Source organism: Ipomoea nil, unplaced genomic scaffold, assembly GCF_001879475.1.
Source record: "Ipomoea nil cultivar Tokyo-kokei standard unplaced genomic scaffold, Asagao_1.1 scaffold1286, whole genome shotgun sequence".
NCBI classification, from domain to species: domain Eukaryota; kingdom Viridiplantae; phylum Streptophyta; class Magnoliopsida; order Solanales; family Convolvulaceae; genus Ipomoea; species Ipomoea nil.
In genome coordinates this window covers 1,803,679-1,824,126 of record NW_017617714.1, presented here as the reverse complement: position 1 = coordinate 1,824,126, position 20,448 = coordinate 1,803,679, and the positions used below count along the sequence as shown (strand labels likewise).

At 38.4% G+C, this 20,448-nt stretch overlaps 2 protein-coding genes across 5 annotated transcripts; both read left to right on the top strand.

Moving 5' to 3' along the window:
* Positions 1–1,946: 1,946 nt before the first annotated feature.
* Positions 1,947–2,903, top strand: LOC109184732. The gene is made up of 2 exons (XM_019334770.1): positions 1,947–2,003; positions 2,172–2,903. Exons 1-2 carry the CDS (start codon positions 1,947–1,949, stop codon positions 2,901–2,903), a joined length of 789 nt encoding a protein of 262 aa, XP_019190315.1.
* An 11,176-nt stretch (positions 2,904–14,079) lies between these two features.
* Positions 14,080–19,812, top strand: LOC109184773 (DEAD-box ATP-dependent RNA helicase 32). Of its 4 annotated transcripts, none has more exons than XM_019334807.1 (9): positions 14,080–14,405; positions 14,999–15,383; positions 16,143–16,418; positions 16,946–17,269; positions 17,660–17,854; positions 17,957–18,112; positions 18,323–18,750; positions 18,873–19,036; positions 19,108–19,812. In XM_019334807.1, the coding sequence occupies exons 2-9, from the start codon at positions 15,009–15,011 to the stop codon at positions 19,437–19,439; spliced, it is 2,250 nt and encodes a 749-aa protein (XP_019190352.1). In that variant the 5' UTR covers positions 14,080–14,405; positions 14,999–15,008; the 3' UTR covers positions 19,440–19,812. The 4 variants fall into 4 exon arrangements, with proteins under 4 accessions (XP_019190352.1, XP_019190350.1, XP_019190349.1 ...); XM_019334805.1 differs by having other exon boundaries at positions 14,991–15,383; XM_019334804.1 differs by having other exon boundaries at positions 14,981–15,383.
* The last annotated feature ends 636 nt before the right edge of the window (positions 19,813–20,448 follow it).

Sequence of the window (20,448 nt, the reverse complement as noted above, 5' to 3'; positions counted from 1 at the left end):
GGCAGGAGGGGGAGGCCATGAACACAGAAATTATCAGGTATTACGAATCTATCTTTTGCTCAAGCGCTTGTAATGCCGACCTGTTTTCCCGCGTCCAATCCAAGGTAACAGCCGAGGTTAACACCACTCTGTTACAGCCCTTCACAACCGTGGAGGTAAAGGCGGCTCTTTTTGATATGGCTCCGGACAAGGCGCCGGGACCAAATGGGTTGACGCTGGCCTTTTTTCAACACTTTTGGCCGGTCCTGGGACATAACCTATCCATGTTCCTTATCAAGTGTATCGACAATAGGTGTTTTCCAGTGGGTATGAACGATGCCAATATCGTTCTAATCCCAAAGAAATCCAATCCGATTAAAGTGTCTGATTTGCGCCCCATAGCTCTCTGCAACGTCACTTATAAAGTGATAGCTAAGATGCTTGCGAATAGACTTAAAGAGAGACTAGATCAGGTGGTTTCTCAATCTCAGAGCGCCTTTATGCCAAACAGACTCCTTACTGACAACATTTTAGTTGCTGGTGAAATCGGTCACTTTTTGAGACGGAAAACTGGTGGCGTATCTGGTTGGGTTGCGCTAAAGCTAGATATGGCTAAAGCGTACGACCGCATGGAATGGAGTTTTTTGGCGGGAATAATGAGGGCTTTCGGTTTTAATGATGATTGGATCGAGATTATAATGCATTGTGTCACCACCGTTAACTACTCCATTTTAGTTAATGGTGTGGCTGTAGGTCGTGTTTCCCCGTCTCGGGGTATTCGGCAAGGTGACCCTTTGTCGCCTTACCTCTTCATCATCTGTGCTGAGGGTCTCTCGATCCTCTTGCAACAAGCGGAAGCGCGGGGGGACATTCATGGGGTGAGGGTGGCCCGGGGAGTCCCGGCCATCACTCACCTATTCTTCGCTGATGATAGTTTGTTGTTTTTCAGGGCCAATCAATATGAAGCTTCAAAAGTTAAAGATTGTCTCGAGTTATATAGCTCGGCTTCGGGACAATTAATTAATTTTGACAAGTCCAGCGCTGTTTATAATCGCAACACTCCGGAAGACATGCGTATGTTGGTGTCGGGTCTGATGGGGGTTCACGAGGCCCAAGATTTGGGGCGCTATCTAGGACTGCCTTCAGTTCTAGGCCGCAACAAAACAGAGGTGTTCAGGTACATTGAGGAGAGCATTCGGGCACGAATTGGGTCATGGCAACATAGGTTTCTCTCCAGAGCAGGCAAGGAAATATTGCTTAAAAGCATAGCTCAATCGCTACCAATTTTTACGATGTTTGTGTATCTGCTGCCACTGCGAGTTTGCGACACTTTGGAGAAAATGTTTAACCGTTATTGGTGGGGTGGAGGACGCCAGGGAAGTCGTGGGATACATTGGTTGAGTTGGGACAAGCTCTGCATGCCTAAATCTCTCGGGGGTCTTGGATTTAAAAGACTCCATGATTTTAATGTCGCCCTGCTGGCTAAGCAGGGTTGGCGTTTATTGACGCAACCCGATTCGCTGGTTAGTCGGCTAATGAAGTCGAAATATTTCCCGCTAACAGATTTTATGGGAGCTCAACTGGGAAACAACCCAAGCTTCTTATGGCGAAGCATTATGGCAGGACGTGAGGTTCTGAAAGCAGGGATTGCCAGGCGGATTGGCGATGGGGCGAACACCATGATTTGGGGGTGGAATTGGCTTGCCGATTCTTCCAACAAGCCCTTTGTTACCCCGTGTATCGAGGAGCTCCGCGACGCAACTGTTGCTGGTTTAATTAATGATCGTGGTCGATGGGATATGGACATCATATACAAGTTGTTTGATCCACAGGATGTCCACCGTATTCTTGGAACCCCGATCAACGTTCACTTGTCCGACTGTTGGAGATGACCTGGCGATTTACGAGGCATCTACTATGTTCAACATGGATATCGGCTGCTTGCTCAGGGACGCATACATACAGAAATGGCGGATGGATTCAGTGCTTGGAAAGCGATCTGGACTCTGCCAGTCCCCCCTAAGGTGAGAAACTTCTTATGGCGCTGTGCGCGCAACGTCCTTCCGGTTTGAGAGAATCTTCGGTTGAAGAGGGTGTGGATTGGGGGGGGGGGGAGGGGGGGTTGTCCGCTGTGTGGACACGCGACGGAGACGATGGCTCACCTATTCTGTGAATGTCATTTTGCGAAACAGGTTTGGCATAAAGATGAAATCCTTCATGGGCATGGCTTCCTCGCCTTCATGGACGCTACGTTGGGGTTCGCGAAGATAAATGAGGCGATGGTTATGGCTGCTGTTTTCTGGACGATCTGGCAGGCAAGAAACGAAGCAGTTTGGAATGATAGGACTCCGGTAGCAACATCGGCCCGTGACAGTATGCTTCGTAATCAGCAGCTGCGGCTCGCGACCTATGTCACTCCACGATGTGCGCCTGGTGCCATGGATATCAATCAACAGTGGTCATTGCCGCCGATCAATGTGCTCAAATGCAATGTTGATGCTGCCACATTTGAAGATGGAGTGGGGTTTGGAGCGGTTATTCGCGACTGGAATGGCCGATTCATTGCGGCTAAGTCGGGACGACTCAATGGCGAGAACGATCCTTTTATTGCCGAGGTTCTTGCGGCCAAGGAAGCTCTAACTTGGATTAAGGAACAGGGCTTGAATAATATCATTTTAGAATCAGACTGTTTACTTTTCTGTAATGCGTTTCATTCTCGTTCTGTTGATTTTTCATATGTTGGTTTATATATTAAGCAATGTCGTTCGATTGCTATGGACATTGGGATTGTGCATGTTTCCCATGTCAGGAGATCAGCGAATCGTGTAGCTCATGAGTTAGCTCGGGCGACCGGTTCTATGGCTGGCTCAGTAGTGTGGACCCAAGTTCCACCGAGTTGTATTTCCGATATTTTACAGCATTAATGAAGTTTTTACCTGTTTTGCTCAAAAAAAAAAAAAAAAAAACCACATACTACCTAAATTGCAAAAAAAAAAAACAAAAATGATATAATTAATTAATACTAACTTCCCATCCTAATTAAGTTATATTATCTAATAGTGTATGATTTTTATTATATTATTTTTATCTTTACAATTTTAGTAGTATGGATTTTGTTTTTATAATTAAGGAAAATATTTTTTTGACATTTTATTAATATTTTAATCATTTTCAAATTGTTAGTTAGCTTATTGGGTATGATTGGAATTAAAATATGATATTATTCACACACACAATGGGACTCGAACCCACCATTATTTGATTAAAAGTCAAACACCTTATCCATTAGGCTATGGGCACCTGATTAACTAAGTTATGGGCGCCTGATCAATTAAGCCCATTATTCTAATGTTAAAGAGTTCAAATTCTTGTTAATGACGACATTTTAAATATGTTTATATTTGTTATAAATATATTATTATGATGGACATTATTGGCATTCGATTCATAACAGTTGTAACTGATAGATACCTCTAATAAGGCACTCAACCTGGAAGTAGGCAGAGGTAGTCGATCCTGATTACTGAAGACACTTAGAAATTGAAGAAGAGGAGCCCCTTCACGAGCGGGAACAGTGTCGGGCACCCGGGAAACCAACGACTGTAAAGTACTGACATGCATTAAATTACTCGAATTACCCAGCGGTCTCTACTCACTGGTCAATAGGATTGAAATTTCGTCTTCTCTCCAACGGGACAAATTTCACACTTATAAATAACTCAATTCTCTCACAGAATGAGGTACTGATCTGAAAAATTTATAAGTGTTCATAAATTTGAAAAATATCCAGTGTTAAGTGATCAGTCAAGAGAGAGACTTTCTTACAAGTTACATATCCATATTTAAGAAGCATGTGCTACATCAAGTTCATCAAAAGGCCAAGCTTCACAGTTGGAGGAAAAGATTTCATATCTTCATCATCTTTCCTATACTTGGATAAGTAGATAGAGGCGAGTAGACTTGAAGTAGTCGAAAAACCTATATCATAAGATTGTGTTCGACTTTGTGACAAGGAACAATCTTGGAGTGATTTTGTACTAAGGCCCTCTCCAAGGGAGCATCAAATGCTCCACCAAACGCCAAAATGGCGCTGCTTTTGGCGCTGAAGTCCTCCAATGAAGCGCTAAAAGTGGCGCCATTTTGCCGATGGTCTACAGTGCAGCGCCAAATATGGCGCTGCACTGTACCTTGACGCCAAAATAGTGTTAACCATTATAATTCCCACTTTGACCTTAATATTTTTTATTAATTCCTTTTGTATCCTTATTTTGTTTTTATAGATTTACATATTTTGTTAAATACATAAACATAAAATTTGAATAATCAAAAATAAATTATATCATTTAAAAGATCGCATTAAGACGATTAAAACAAGTCTAATATTATATATAGATTAATTAAAAACTAAAGTGCATATTAAACCGAATGCATCCGAAATTAAACGAAACATACTTAGAATTAATAGTCTCCCAGGCCACCTCTATTCCCTCCCAGATTAATCAAAATATTTATTAAATTGACTACTTGATTCAACCCCTCCTCCATGAAGCTACTCTATTTCAAGAATTTCTTACTCAACATAGATAAATAAAAGATAGAGAAGCGCATTATGCACTTCGTAATGCATTGATTGAGCATTTGTGGGAACGATATGGTAATTTTAAAAATTACCATGTAATAGTTGTTATATGTTATATTATTGTGGAATAAAAATATTATTTGCATTACAATTAAATTTTATATTAAAAATTAAAGTTATAATTTATGAGAAACAAATTATTTTGTGTATAAATAAATTTGGTGTAAAATTTGGTGTAGAATTTGGTATAATGGGTTGGAGATGAATAAAATTTGGTGTAAGAATATTCTGAGAATATTCTTTTTGGTGTAAAATTTGGTGCAGAATTTGGTGTAATGGGTTGGAGATGGCCTAAGGAGATAGTGCAAACCTTCAGAGTTGTGAAGAATAGTGGAGTAGATTTCGTTAACAGCCGAGCCACTATAAAAATATTTCTCTCTCTCTCTCTCTCTTTATTTTACGCGTTGCATTAATTTACATTTCATATCTCATACTGCAAACCTAAGTTTTCATATAACAAGAACTCGTGCAAAGAACCTCTAAAAGGGTTAACATTTCCGCTGTGCATATGAAGAGGCTCTTAACGAGTTGTTGAGTTTGTGGACTTAACGATTCTGAAAGATTTTTCAAAAATCTAACGAATCTATTCACACCCCCCCCCCCCTCTCTAGATTCGTTCCCAAACCCTTCGGGACCAACATGATATGCAGTGGGTCGGATTCGTATTAAAGCTGCAGCATGCAATCTGCATGTCCCTAGGGGTACGGTGAACATCGGTCGGTTACGGTTAATAACCGAAAAATTGATCGTGTTTTTTAACCCTCCATAACCGACCGAACATATACATATAACCGACCGAACCCGATTATGTCGGTTTCTGTCAGTTATTGCGGTAACCGAAAAACCGACAGTAGCCTTAGCTAGTTAGCTTCAGTGCTTCATTGTATCTGTATATAAAAATAACAAACACACATCATTATGCATCAATAAAAGTAACCCTTAAATAGTAGCCATAGTTCATCATGTTCATACTGCCAAATTCTTCACACTTCACAAAACAAATTAAATAAAGTTCATAGTCTTCATATTGCCAATCTGCATAACACATTCAAAATTTTTAAAAATAAATATCATTGTGATTTTCTTTATATAAATCTAACTATCAAAACTTCAAAGTCAACAAATAATCAAATAGAAATTATAAAATTAGTATGTAAATAGTTGGAACTTGGCAGAAGGGAAAAATCAAGAATTTGAGAATTTGAGAATTTGAGATGGGTGACTGTGAGGGTGTGACTCGAGGTTGAGGCTCTGAGCGACGACCGGTGACTGAGTCGGCGCGAGGTAGTGAGCCAGTGAGGCGAGACTATGAGAGGGGCTGCATGGAGACTGGAGATAGGGCTTTGGCCTTCGAGAGGGGGCTGGTGCCGGGCGTAGGGGTAGGCGTAATTCGAATTATTCGAACCAACACTCGAAATCCGAACCGAATTGTAAGAACCCATATAGTTATCGATTCAGATATTTTAAATTTTGGTATATCTGAATATAAATTCGATTCGGATATCGGGTGTTAAAAATTTATCAACACCCGACCCGAAACTCGAACTAACCGAAATTTTATTATAAATATAATAATATATTAATATTTAGTTTTAAATGTATTTCATAATTAATAATACATTAATTTTTAAAAGTCTATTAGTTAATTATTAGTATTTGTCTTATTTTTAGTTTGATAGTATATGAAAAAAATATAAATAATAAAATAATAAAATCATTAAAAAAACTCAAAATTGATAAAACAATATTTTGGGTATATCCAAACAAACCCGAAATAATTTCACCCGAACCGAACATATCCGAATTAAATTTGGTTTGGATATCGGGTGTCAAAAACACCACCCGAAAATTTTGGATATCCGAAATAAAATTCGGGTATCACCCGAACCAAACCGACGGCCACCCCTGCCGGGCAGAATGGTGGACTGCGAGCCTGTGACTCCTCTCTCGCCGGAGAGGGCTGCGCGGCTGGTCGGATTTTAGGGAATAGGGTTCGTGAAATCGCCCGAATTGTGAATTTAAGATGCGAGACAAAGAAGGTAAACACTAAGCTGTGTCTGGTCTTACGGTAAACGTGTGGTCTTTTCCCTTTTTATAATTATATAATTTATAATATATTAGTATATATTCAAGGCACACAGGCCACAAGTCTAACTAGGAAAGTCATAAAGAGCTACACTATCTAACGGTCCGCTAGCGCGCTCTCCAAAAGCTACTCAAAACGTGTAAAAACATTAGGGATAACACCCGTCAGCGAAAGATGCTGGTAACCCACCAATACGCGTTAAATATCATAGTATATAGATATAATCAAAACCAGTTGAGACAGAGAAATACAATATATATCCTTTTAAAACCAAGAGAGGAACAACATAAAACTCAACGCCAAGTCACTCTCGAATAAAGACCAACATCAAATGATTACTCAATAATCAATAAGGATAGCAAAGACAACATGCTCAACAACAAGATGTATCAAACGATAATAAATCAAGAGGCAACATAAGTCACGTTTTCACGAACCGTGAGAGACAAGAATCACATTCAAAGATGAGTATCAAGTTCCAACCTTATGCCCTGTTCCAACCACTCTCTCCAGGCCAACCTTATTACAGTTCCAACCTTTACCTCCTAGTGCCACCCTGTACGCCAAGTCCAACCTTATTCCGTCTAGGACCGTTGTCCCCCACCAAACATAATACCACCGAACTCAGTACACGAGGGTACCGTTAAATATCATAGTAACAACCACCGAACTCATGAGCAAAGCTCAAGTAACAATACCACCAAACATATAGTAACACATAGTCATCATCAAGAAGGATTGAGGCTCACCAATAGCCCAATCAAGTATCAATAAACGGGTATATCACATGTACATGATAATATCAAAGGATACAACAATAAATTCCAATGAAAGACAAGAATAGACCATCAAACAACGATTCATCAACGATAGACTTTAATCTAAAGACTACCCTGATACCAAACCTAGGCTCTGATACCAATTGCAACACCCCCAATTTTACCAACATCTTAAAACTTAAATTCAAACGATAAACAACTAATCATTAAGGCAATCAAAAGCAGAAGCTATTAAAACCGGGAAAGGTGTTATGCCACACCCATAAAACTAAGGGTGCACAGGCTAAATCTATCACAATTCATCAAAGCAACATAAGTCTAGGCACACAGGCCACTAGTCTAGGCACACAGGCCAACAAAAAATAAACGTCTAAGCACAGGAGCTACACTATCTAGAGCCCACATCTAGCGCGCTCGGCATCTACTCAAAACCTGTATAACATAGGGATAACACCCGGTCAGCGAATAATGCGGTAACCCATCAATACGCGTTAAATAGCATAGTATAGATAGATATAATCAAAAGCATTTGGGACTGAGGAATACAGTATATAGTCATTTCAAAGCCCGAAGAAGATCAGCATCAAAAACTCATCAATCACTCTCAACAAAAACGAGGATCATCAACCTCAACGAGACAACAAATCACAACAACAAGAGACAACACAACTCAAGATGCAACCTAACATTCACAAGGCAGAGTTCATCAAAGACATGGTCATAAGCAAGGAAATCACACAATCACATAATGACACATTCATGTTTCAAGTTTCATAGTTCGAACCTTATGCCCTGTTCCAACCTTATGGCTAACCCTGGCCTTATCACAGTTCCAACCATTACCTCCTAGTGCCACCCTGTACTTCTGAGTCCAACCTTATTCCGCTTGGGACCGTCGTCCCCCACCAATCTTTACCACCAATCAGAACCGTATTACCACCGATCTCATAGTACACGAGGGTATTGTAAAGTCACAATATTACCACCGATCTCGTGAGCAAAGCTCAATAATATTACCACCAATCTCAATCATAATCACACACAGTCATCATCATCATCAAGAGGATTAAGGCTCATCAATAGCCCAATCGAGTATCAACAAAGGGTACAACGACTTGTACAAGATCACATCATAAGGATCAATCAAGAGACTTCAATGAAGGCATGAAGCAATACTCAACAACAAAGGACTACAGTCCATCATCAAAATGATTGACAACGCGAGTTGCCAACCCCAACAAGAAGGAACAAACGCACACATACTAGCAAAACAACATCAAACTAGCATGCTCATCAAACGGGTTAACCAAAAGGGTTCCACGAACCTTCAAAACTCATATTAGCCCAACGAATCACAAAGTTGGACCCTTAGCACGATTCAAGACACCAAATCCTAACATGGATTCCTAACACATCGTTCAATTCTAGACATACGAAACATCAAGAAGACTCACGAAAGCTCAACAACTCAACAATGGGAGGCCAAAACATCAAATACCAAGAAGAAAGGATCACGGGGAACAAATCCCCTCAATCCCCATACACGTTCCCCGCGGGGTACATACCCTGAACCACCTCGTACCCCGCGGGTGGGGCGGTGGGTAGGCCACTGCCCACCGTTCCGCCTGCGGGTACAACACCTGTACAATAATTCCCTTCGGGGATTTTCATCAACAAAGCCAAGTTTAAGTCCAAAACACCCAAAATCTCACACACAACAAAGGTATGACTTGAACCCAAGAAATAGCCAAGCAATGGCATTCAAGAAACCTAAATACAACCTATAAACATGCATCATCACAAGATCATACATCAAATCTCACAAATCACAACAAGAACATCAAATAGAAGCTAATAATCATCATTTAAGTAAGAAAATAGGTTTTGTATAGCATGGATTATCTTTGTAGCTTAACAACTTCTCCTTTACACACTCTTAAGCCTCTTCTTAGAGCTCTTCTTCTACACCAACATCTTACACAAACCAAAACACAAGAAAGATTCTAACTTAGATAAAGACACCCAAAAGATGGCTAAAAACACCAAAAAGCTATGAACCTTACCCTTTCCTATGCTCAAGAAGAAGAAAGTAGGAATCTTGGTGAAGGATCTTGCAAGGCTAAGAGGTTATCCCTTTTGCTTGAAGAATAAGATAGGTTCTTTTAGAGAGATGCTAGAGTGTTTGAGACTTAGGCTTTGAGTGAGGAATGAATGAAATGTCTTGCTAGGGATAGCTTGAACAACAATTCATGTGTGAAAGGTCACTTTTGCCCTTACTAAGGTTGGAAAGACAAAGGGACAAGGGCACAAACCATAAAGCACAAGGTACACTTGATTGACTTAAGTGACTAGTCAAATTCTAGTCCCTCGACTATTAAATTTCAGGATTTTAGAAATGGATTACCAAAGAAAGCTTGGATTAATTCTTCAATTAATCCCCAATTAGTATTTAGATTTACGAGGTGTCACAAGAACAATAACTTAGATAAAGACCATGCAAAACTACTCAAAAACAACAACTAAACTAAGATCTTATCCTTCCTAGTGCCTTAATGGTGGAAAGGTGAATGGAGAGATCCCTTGCAAGGAAGAAGGTGGTCTTTCTTGGTTTGGGAAGAAAGCTACTATTATAGTGAGAGGGTGGAGAGTTTAGAATGTCTTGTCAAAAGAGAGGAAATGAATTGTGATCTTTCTAGGGAAAGACTTGAATGTCAAATAAGTGTGAAAAGACAAGCATACCCTTACTAAAAGGCTAGGAAGACAAAAAGGCCATGTACAACTCATAAAGCTCAAAGTCCTTTTTATTGACTAAACCAATTGACCAAGGGATTGGTCAATTTAAGTCTTTCGACTTTTAATTGAAGAATTGGAAGGGAAATTCATGAGAAGACTTAGAATTAATTTACATAATTAATTCTATTTAAGGATTGGATTTTCCGGGGTATCACACCTACCCTCGGGAAAAATACTAACACCAAACAGACCAACAGAACAACAAATAAAAAAATGAACCACACCTAAACACGCTACTTCCCACAAAATAATACTAACCTACCGCCGGCAAATCCATCGAAAAAATAACAAAAAAAAAAATCCAAACAACACCTAAGCGACGACTGATGATGACGGAGAAAACTTGACACAATACAAATAATGGCGACGACGATCCAACAGAACCAACAATACCACTGGGATCACCAAATAATAATGTCATGATTCTAGTTGTACACAAAGTTACAAATTCACCCCTCCATAAATTAATGACAATAAATAAACAAATTATGATCATACACAAAGCCAAAATCAAAGTCATGTTCTTAGTTCTCATGTGGGGAAGGGTTCTCAGTTTTTGTGTACTAAGTTTAATTGATTCGTATACTATCAAATAATGAACCTTCAGTACACAAAAAATGCACTTTCAAAAAAAGATCATTCAATATATTAAAAATGAACCTTATGTCAATAATCCACCTTACAAGGTGACCATAGTCTATGGTATACAGATTGCCATTTGACACCACTCAAAAGGGAGGAGAGAACTCAACATGAGATATTGTTAGGAACACTTTGTAACTAGATTTTGATGATACCAAACATAGAAGTTTAGACCCCCCCCCCCCCCCCCCCAATATTTTTATTTCGTAGACTTAGGATAAGTCTTCTCAACATTCGAATCTTAACCGAATGGTTAACCGAGTGGCTAAATTGTACACATCCTAATGTACACTCGGGGAAGGGAAGTCTCATGCCAAGGAGTTACCCGAGGGGTTAACTCTTAGACGAAACAAAGATAATGAGCCGAGACTTAACCCGAGGGGCTGTCTCTCAATGACTCGTAACCGAGATGTTATCAGAGATGAAGATTCGAAGACGAAAATCGAGAGGTTGTAAAGACCGAATCGTTGAAGGGTCTATTTGTTGAGTATTATCAAGACTGGGTGATAAGACAAATCATGTGAGGAGTTAAGAGATGATTGGTAAAGTCAATCATTCATATCCGAGATGACCTAATGCTCGAGGTGTTAGCTTAGTTAACTACTTGATAGGACTGCCAGAAACATTCTATGAGCGTAAATAGTCCGAAACCTAAAAAAGGTGAAGTAAATATGTCCTAATGCAAAGTGAATCCTAGGAACATATCCAAGGTCAATTTCACATTAAATGCCCTATCCTTTTGTGCAGAATAAAAAGCAAATGTTCAACACATTTTAAGGAATCAACGACTAGAAATCTGAGAACGCACCTACCCTCACGGATTACCCGTTGGTCTGTAGGCATTTTGAAAATTGTTTTCCCTCCAACAAAACAATTTTCACACCTATAAATACCCTCTTCTTTTACAGAAGAAGGAGCTGGTCATTTTCTTAGTATTCTAGTGAGAGAAAACTCTGAATATTTTCAAGTATTTGTGACCAGTGAGAGAGACAAAACGCTTACAAATTCTATCCAGATTCAAGAAGTCTTGAGCTGCTTCAACGTGCAAATATCCAAATTCAAGAAGCCAAGATTTCCAGTTGGAGAAAGAAGAAAACTCATGTCTTCAAGACTTCAACCTTATAATCTCTACTCGGAGAAGTAGAAAAAGGCGGAGTAAACTCTGTAAAAGTTGAAAAACCTAGTGTAATAGTTCATCGCTGGCTTTGTGTTCAAGGGGTGATTTGTTGGTGGTTATTGTACTATATGGACATAGTGCAATCCTTCACGTGTTGCGAAAAAGAGTGAATTAGGCTTTCCACCGACTTTCATTTTCCCCCTCTAGCCAAACACTAGAAACCCATAAAATTTTTTCAAGAAATCATTTGCCTAATTTCCAAACGCATCCTTAGTAGAATGTTAATTTAATTTTAAAAATACTCATAAAATATGAATGAAATGATGTGAATCTCTTTTAATAATTTCTTTAGAGCTCTTAAGTTCGAGTTCTAAATTGCATTTACCTTAATCCCACAAGGGAGTACACATGTTAGTCATACCAAAAAGATTTTAATTTTATTAAAAGGGATAAGGGTAAAAAAAAAAAAAAAAAAAGAAGAGAAACCCTCAAAATATATTAAATTGTGCAATTAGTCCATCAATCTATAAAAAGGTTCAATTAAACTCTTTAATTCATCAAATTAGTGCAATTCAGCATATTAGCCTGTATTTTCTGTAAATTTTCGATTAAACATGACAAGTTACTGCCACCGTTGTTAGCTGTCACCGCTGATGACTTCTTCTACAAAAGGTAATAGTCGCCACCTCCTTTCGATTGGAAGGAAGCGGCAACTTTTTTGCCTTCTTCTAGAACGGAAGGAGGTAAAGTCGCCCCCCCTTCATTCTCAAATGAGGCAAAGTCACCTCCTTCCAGATTGGATAAATGCCTTGTCGCCTCCTTCCAGTTTAGAGGAGGCTAGAGCCGACGATAACAAAAACAAAAAAGAAAATAAATATTTTTTTTTAATTTGGGTAACTTGTTGGCTATATGTAAATTAGGTTTAATTGCACAAATTTTAAAGAGTTCAAGTTTGTAATAGAAAATTTTTAAAGTTAAAGGGACTAATTGCTTTTTCACCTAAGGGTGTGTTTGGAAACCCAGAAAATGATTTATGGAAATCATTTTCCGGATTTTTGGTGTTTGGCTAGACAGGAAAATGAGAAGTCAAAGGAAAATAAGCTTTAGTCAATGGAAAATAACTCCATTCTTCCGGAAAATGACTTCCCCTTTTTTTGGGGGAAGTCATTTTCCATTATGGAAAACACTCCTCTGCTTGTCGCTGGTGAGGAAGAAACCCAGCCACTGCGTCAATCTGCCACTGCTCTACCCTCACCGCCGCCTACCACCGCAGAATCTGCTTCAAGGGAGACGGAGGTTCAAGGGCTGCTCCACAACATTCCGGAAAATACTCCTCTGCCCGTCGCTGCTGAGGAAGACGGAGGAAGAAACTCAACCACTGCGTCGATTTGTTGGTCTCCGTCGTTGCTCTGCCCTCGCCGCCGCCTACCACAGTCGAATCTGCTTCGCCGCCGAATCTTCTTCAAGGGAGACGAAGGTTCAAGGGCTGCTCCACTGCTCCGCCGAATTTGCTTCAATCGGCTTTTCCTCGTACAGCTGCAAGATTAGCGGAGGTTTCTTGAACAAAACTGCCACTGGAATTGCAAGTTTAATTTGAATGAATTTGAGATCTGATGCACTTGTGTTCTATCTAATATTCCATTGATTGATTTGTGATATTTTTGAGATTTGATGCACTAGTGGAGGTTTCTTGAACAAATCGCCCAAAAATTGTATGTTTTAATTTTAATATTCCATTGATTGATATTTGTGATAATTTTTTTTTTTTTTTTTTTTTTTGGGTTTTGCATTTTCCTACTCATTTTCTGAAAAATGAACCAAACACACAAAGACAATTTTCTGTTACGTAGCCAAACACCGAAAAGGAAAATATTTTCTAGAAAATGACTTATTTTTCAAAAAATATTTTCTAGAAGTCATTTTCCTGCTTTTCAAACAGACCCTAAAATTGAAGGGTTTATTTGATTTTTTTTTTTCATTTTAAAAATATAAAATTTGTTCTTCAAAAAAAAAAAAAATTGTTCACTAACCCTCTAAATGAAAAAGGAAAGAGAGACTGGGGGAAGAACTAAGAAAGAGAAACCCCTCAAAAACCCTAAACAACTTTCAAATATCCAAGAACCGTCTTCTATTCTTCTATAGCTTAAGCCTTTCATTCCTTCACTTTCACCTGCATCACTGTCATCGATCAACTCTACAATCACTAAACGCCTTTACGAAGCTCCGCACCGTAGCCATCGTCGGCGGTGCTCCTCGCCGCTTTCATTGTCGACTGAGCTCCGCGGTGCTTCCAAGCTCCAACTTTGAGTGAGCTTCGTGCCGCCACCATCGTCAACGGAGCACGACCTCTGTTCTTTGCCTACCGAAGAGGTAACAACCTCTGTTCTATGCCTCTATCCTATGCTGAATTGCTGATTTCTTACTTCTCGATTTTGTCAAACTGCGGGAATATATGTTGATTGCTTATAAATATTTCTGCATATTTAAACTTGCAGAAAGGTACATTGTGATATTTAAATTTGCAAAAAAAAAAAAAAAAACCCATATATAGGGGATTTTGCAATCAATGTAGCCTAAGCGCAGTATGGTTTCGAATCCTAACAGTGCATAATAGTATAATACCTCCTCCTCCACCGTTTAGGGTTTGAGATTTTTATTAATCGCTTCATTTTTGTTTCATGTTTTCTTTTAGTATTTTATAAGCTGAGTATTACCCATTACTTGTTGAATATCAGTGTGTTTTTTTTATTATTAACATTGTTACAGTTTTTCATTACAAATTATAGATGATATTGCTTCTTTGATCTCAAATAAACCTTTTAATTTTTTTTAGACAAATAAGTTTTTGATAATATAATAAATCAAGAAACACTAAAATTTCATATTCTTAACTAACCAATATGTTCTTGTATTGCCTAAAAAAATTTTGGTGTTTCAAAATCAAGATTTGTGCACACTGACAGACTGAAAACCATGAGAAAACCCAAAGTCAAATCCCGGAAAGCAAAAATCCAGCGACGTGAATCGGAGGTTAATGAAATCAAGCTCCTTGAAGAATGGATCGAATCAGGAAAACCCGATTGTGGCATAAACCCGCTTTCAGTCGAACCATTACCGGATAAAGCTCCAGTAGGTCGATTAGCCGATGGCTCATTCTCAAGGTACACTGGCTGCACTAGATTCAGTCAGCTGCCACTGTCGAAGAAGACCCAGGATGGGTTAGCTCTATCTAAGTATAAGACAATGACGGATATTCAGAGGGCTTCACTGCCTCATGCTCTTTGTGGGCGTGACATTCTTGGGGCAGCCAAAACTGGGTCCGGAAAGACTCTAGCTTTTATAATTCCGGTGAGCTTTTGATGCATTTTCACTCTTATATTTCTTTTATCTTGGCTGCAAGTGCTATACTTTTGTAAAGAGATGCAGAGCATAGCTTTCTACAGTGGATTCTTATCTTAGTTGTGTCTATTAATTTTAAACATGCAAAATAGAAGAGGCGAAGAGCAAGCTTGCTCAAATTTAATACAGTATCAGACTGTGCCAAGGCAGTGTAAATCACTTCCGAAATGTAGCTTTGAACAACCTTGCTTTTATTTGGTGTGACTATTATTTCCTCTTATAGGAACAGAACATGGCATATATGCTTTCTTTTAAACTGAATGTAGATTTATTAAGAAGTGCCATATGCTTTATTCTCAAATCTCACTACAAAGAGTTTTAGACTTGTGGAGTTGTGGTCATGTTTGACCCTCCCCATGCTTGAGTCAACTCTATACATGTACTTTTAGCTTAAGAATGTAATCTATCCACCTTTAATGTTTATGTAAACCATAAAGCTATGAACTATTTTTTCTTTGTGTCATTCTTAAGGCATGGAGTGAAGCTTGCAATATGGAATTATGGATGGTAATGTCAATGGCAATGTCAGTGTGTGCCATTTTCTTATAGATTTCCCTTCTCTTATGAGTCCCCTGTTTTGACAGTGAAAAAATTCAGTTGGTCTATTCTTGTATGTTTGATTTTCTTCTCTTATGCTTGAAATTTGAATGGCTTTGTGGCACTCTTTCATATCAACTATATGATCCAGTTGACTGATACATTATTCAGGTACTAGAGAAGTTGTACAAAGCTAGATGGGGTCCAGAAGATGGGGTTGGATGTATCATAATGTCTCCCACAAGGGAATTAGCTGATCAACTTTTTGAAGTACTGAAATCTGTTGGAAAGCATCATGGATTTAGTGCTTGTGTTCTGATTGGTGGACGAAAAGACATTGATTCAGAGAAAGAACATGTAAATGGGATGAACATCTTGATTTGTACTCCAGGTCGGCTTCTTCAGCATATGGATGAGACACCAAATTTTGACTGCTCGCAGCTTCAGGTCCAAACAACAGTTATATTTGTTTGGTCCTTTCTTTCTATTTCCTTTATATAAAAAAAAAAAAAAAGAAAAAAAAAAGAAAAAAAAAAAGCAATGATATGCTTTAGTATCTGTCCTGACTAGTCCCTGTAGACACCGAATTTTGGCTGCTCGCAGCTTCAGGTCCAGACAACAGTTATATTTGTTTGGTCATTTCTTTCTATTTCCTTTAAAAAAAAAAAGAAGCAATGATATGCTTTAGTCTCTGTCCTGACTAGTCCCTGTACCCTTTTTCTGGACCAGTAGAATTCAGCTTCCGTTATCCTTCTACATAATCATTTTAAAATTTAAACAGAAGTCAGAAATCTATGTGGTTACAGAGCCTTATTAATATAAGGATTTTGCTGACTACTGTTTATTCAAGACTTCTGTGCAATCTTAATGATTCTTACTTGGTTATGATTTGATTAAATAGCTGAAAGTAATGTGTTTATGTATATGGTTTAGTAGTTTCTAAATCATGTTGCACTTTTATGGCTGGTGAACAGGTATTGGTCCTTGATGAGGCTGATCGTATTCTTGATGTGGGATTTAAGACACAATTAAATGCAATAATTTCACAGTTGCCTAAGCACAGACAAACCCTATTATTCTCTGCAACCCAAACAAAGTCTGTTAAAGATCTTGCTAGGCTCAGTCTGAAAGACCCAGAGTACCTCAGTGTGCACGAGGAGTCCACTACTGCAACTCCTAGTGGTTTGATGCAGACAGCGATGATTGTTCCTCTTCATCAAAAATTGGATATGCTATGGAGCTTTATAAAGAAGCATCTTAATAACAAGATACTGGTGTTCCTTTCTAGTTGCAAGCAGGTATGAAGACATCTAAGTGTGATAATGAAACCTTACATTCTTGATGGTGCACCTTGTATACTGTTGCTGCCTGAAAGGAATTCAATGAGTTCCTTTTTTTCCTCTTTTGAGATAGATGACATGTGAAAGAGCTAGTTGTTTCTCTAGTTTATCCTGGTTTGTTTTATTGGCTTTAGATTGCTGTTTTGGCAACTTCAGTCTGATTTATCTTCCAACTGCCTGTTTGTTGCTATTGTTTTCATTTGAATGTGCATCAACAATGTTTGGATGTCTCCAAGCATTATAGATTTCATGTTCACATTCTGCTATTATACCTCATGTTTAGCTCAATATTATCTGCTCCTTGCATATCTTCTTCCTTTGGTAAATTGCAAGTATACAATTTTACAGGTAAAATTTGTTTATGAGGCATTTAGGAAGCTCCGTCCTGGAGTTCCCCTCAAATGTCTTCATGGAAGAATGAAACTGGAGAAACGGATAGGAATATACTCCCAGTTTCGTGAGGAAAAAAGATCTGTTCTTTTCTCCACAGATGTTGCTTCACGTGGCCTTGATTTCAACAAGGCAGTTGATTGGGTTGTCCAGGTTAGGTGCAAAGTTATTGAAGAAGCAAATACTTAGTGGTGAGACTTTTGCTTTAGATATATTGCAAAAGATAATGACTTTATTGGGGAAATTATGTTTCAGGTGGACTGCCCTGAGGATTGTGCTACTTACATACATAGAGTTGGCCGTACTGCTCGCTACCTTTCTGGTGGGAAATCACTGTTGTTTGTAATGCCTTCTGAAATGAAAATGCTTGAAAAATTGAGAGAGAAAAAGATTCCCCTTCATGTTACCAAGGTATGATTTAATTTGTTTGATCTCTCTTTATTATATCTTTCTATTCACTGTTCAAATTTATATCTTGTTGACTTTATGATGAATTGGCACCTTTTAAGCTAGTTTATAGCTACCTGTAGGATTCGAATTTTGAATAACTTTGTTCTGGCTTTCTAAATGAAGTTAGTAATACTTGAATCTTTTTTTCTTTTTTTTTTCTTCTTCTTCAAGGCAAAGGCAGAGTTTCTGCAATCTGTCTCTGGATTAATGGCTGCTTTGCTGGTCAAGTATCATGATCTACAACCTCTTGCTCGAAGAGCATTTGCAACATATTTGAAGTCTATTTATAAACATAAGGATAAAGAAATTTTTGATGTCACAAAACTTCCTGTCGAGGAATTTTCTGCTTCTTTGGGTCTTCCAATGACCCCCAAAATCAGATTTCTAAAACAGAAAATAAAGGGCAAGACTGTGTCTGAAGCATTGTCTGTCATGCCAGAGAATATTACCGATGAGAATTTGTTGGAACTTCCAATTAAGAACCCAAATCCTGAAAAATCTGAGGAGGAAGTAGAAGATCAGGATGAGGATGATATTCTTCTTTCAAAAGACACACAGAATGCAGGTGAAGCTAAAACTGCTGGGGCTGTAGATGATTTGTATGCCATCCTTTCTCCCTCTTTATATTGTTGGGATAGTTTAATCTTCCTTTTACATTTTTCTCTTACTGCTGGTTTTATGATTTTGATTTACTTGATTTTTGTCACACTTGCTTTTCTAGGCCCGCATCTAGAGTTTTGAAGAAAAAGAAGCTAAAGATCAATGTCCATAGACCATTAGGGACAAGGGTTGTATTTGATGAGGAAGGCAACACATTACCTCCATTAGCAAAGTTAGCAGAGACAAAGGTTTCTGCTGACTCGGTTCATCTTGACAAAAACAAAGGTACATTTTAAGCAGTTGCTGAGAATCTGATGGATTTCTGTTCCTTGACATTCCTAATGTTGTTGATGCAGTAATTGAAAGATATGCCAAGATGAGACAAGAGTTGAAGCTGATGGACAAAGAAGACAAAGCTTTGGACCGTCAACGCCTCAAAGAAAAACGAATCAAGGAGAAGATCAAGTGGAAGAGAGGGCGAGATGAGGAGGAAGAGGAAGACGAGGATGATCTCTTGCGATCTGATGCCAATGTTGGTAAAGAGAGAGCCAAAAAGCAAAAGATTTACTTCGATAGGGACGAGGAGAGGGACGGTGACAGCTTTAAGACGAGCGTAAAGGCAGATTCTGTTTCTGTGGCAGAGCAGGAGGACCTGGCTCTCAAGCTGTTGAGTTCCATGCACTCATAGCCCTCAATTTTGATGCCATAGTTGATATGGTCTGCCTTGGGGCATAGCTTAGTGGTGAAAGCCTGAGTGTGGTTGTGATGGTCGGCAAATGCCTGAGTTCGAACTCTGCAAGGGGTAAGATTTTGAGAAATAAGCAAACACTCAGATCACTACGCCACTGAGGGAGGGCCCTTACCTCCTCTCACAAGCTCTCCAAGGTAGGGGACGTGAGGGCCCTTAGGTTTGGGGTTCGCTTATAGTTGATATGGTCTTAATTTTGACAGCAGTTTGTAGTTTGGCCTTGTATTGCCACACATTCATTTATACTCCGTATAAAATTTGATTTAATTTATATTTAAAAAAAAAACTGTAGACAGAAGGTTTTAAATGTTAATCTAAATGTACTTGATGCTTTGGATGATTTGCCAACAGAATGCAAAAAGCATGTTCTATACGTATAGGAAATTGCATTTTATAAAATATACCTGGGCCCCTAGGTAGCATATATATAAGGAATGTTAGGTTTATTCTTATGACTTTCTATGTCATGAAATAAAATTACATGGAATGGGTTATTCATAAAATTTTAGTACTCGTTAGCCGCCAATAATGTCATATTGGAGTTGGACAATTTAAACTAAAGCTCAAATTTTTACAAAGCATCTATTGATTATTCATGGACATTGGAATCATTGGAAGAACATGAGAACATTTTAATTTGTCACGTTAGCATATTAGCGAGTCATGTAGCTCATGTCATAGCACGGGGTTTTAAGTTTCCAAGCTGGTTCGAGGGAGTGGAATTTCACCCTACTCAACTATATTTATAATATTATTACTATTTAATGACACTTCATTTTTTCCTTTAAAAAAACATAAGCATAATATTTATTTATACATAAAAATTAAATTAATATAAAATAAATATAAATAATACATATACACGTGTTTATTTGTATTTTGGATATAGATACTTATTATATATTTATTTTATATTTCTTTAACGAGCAAATATCAATTTTGGTCCCAC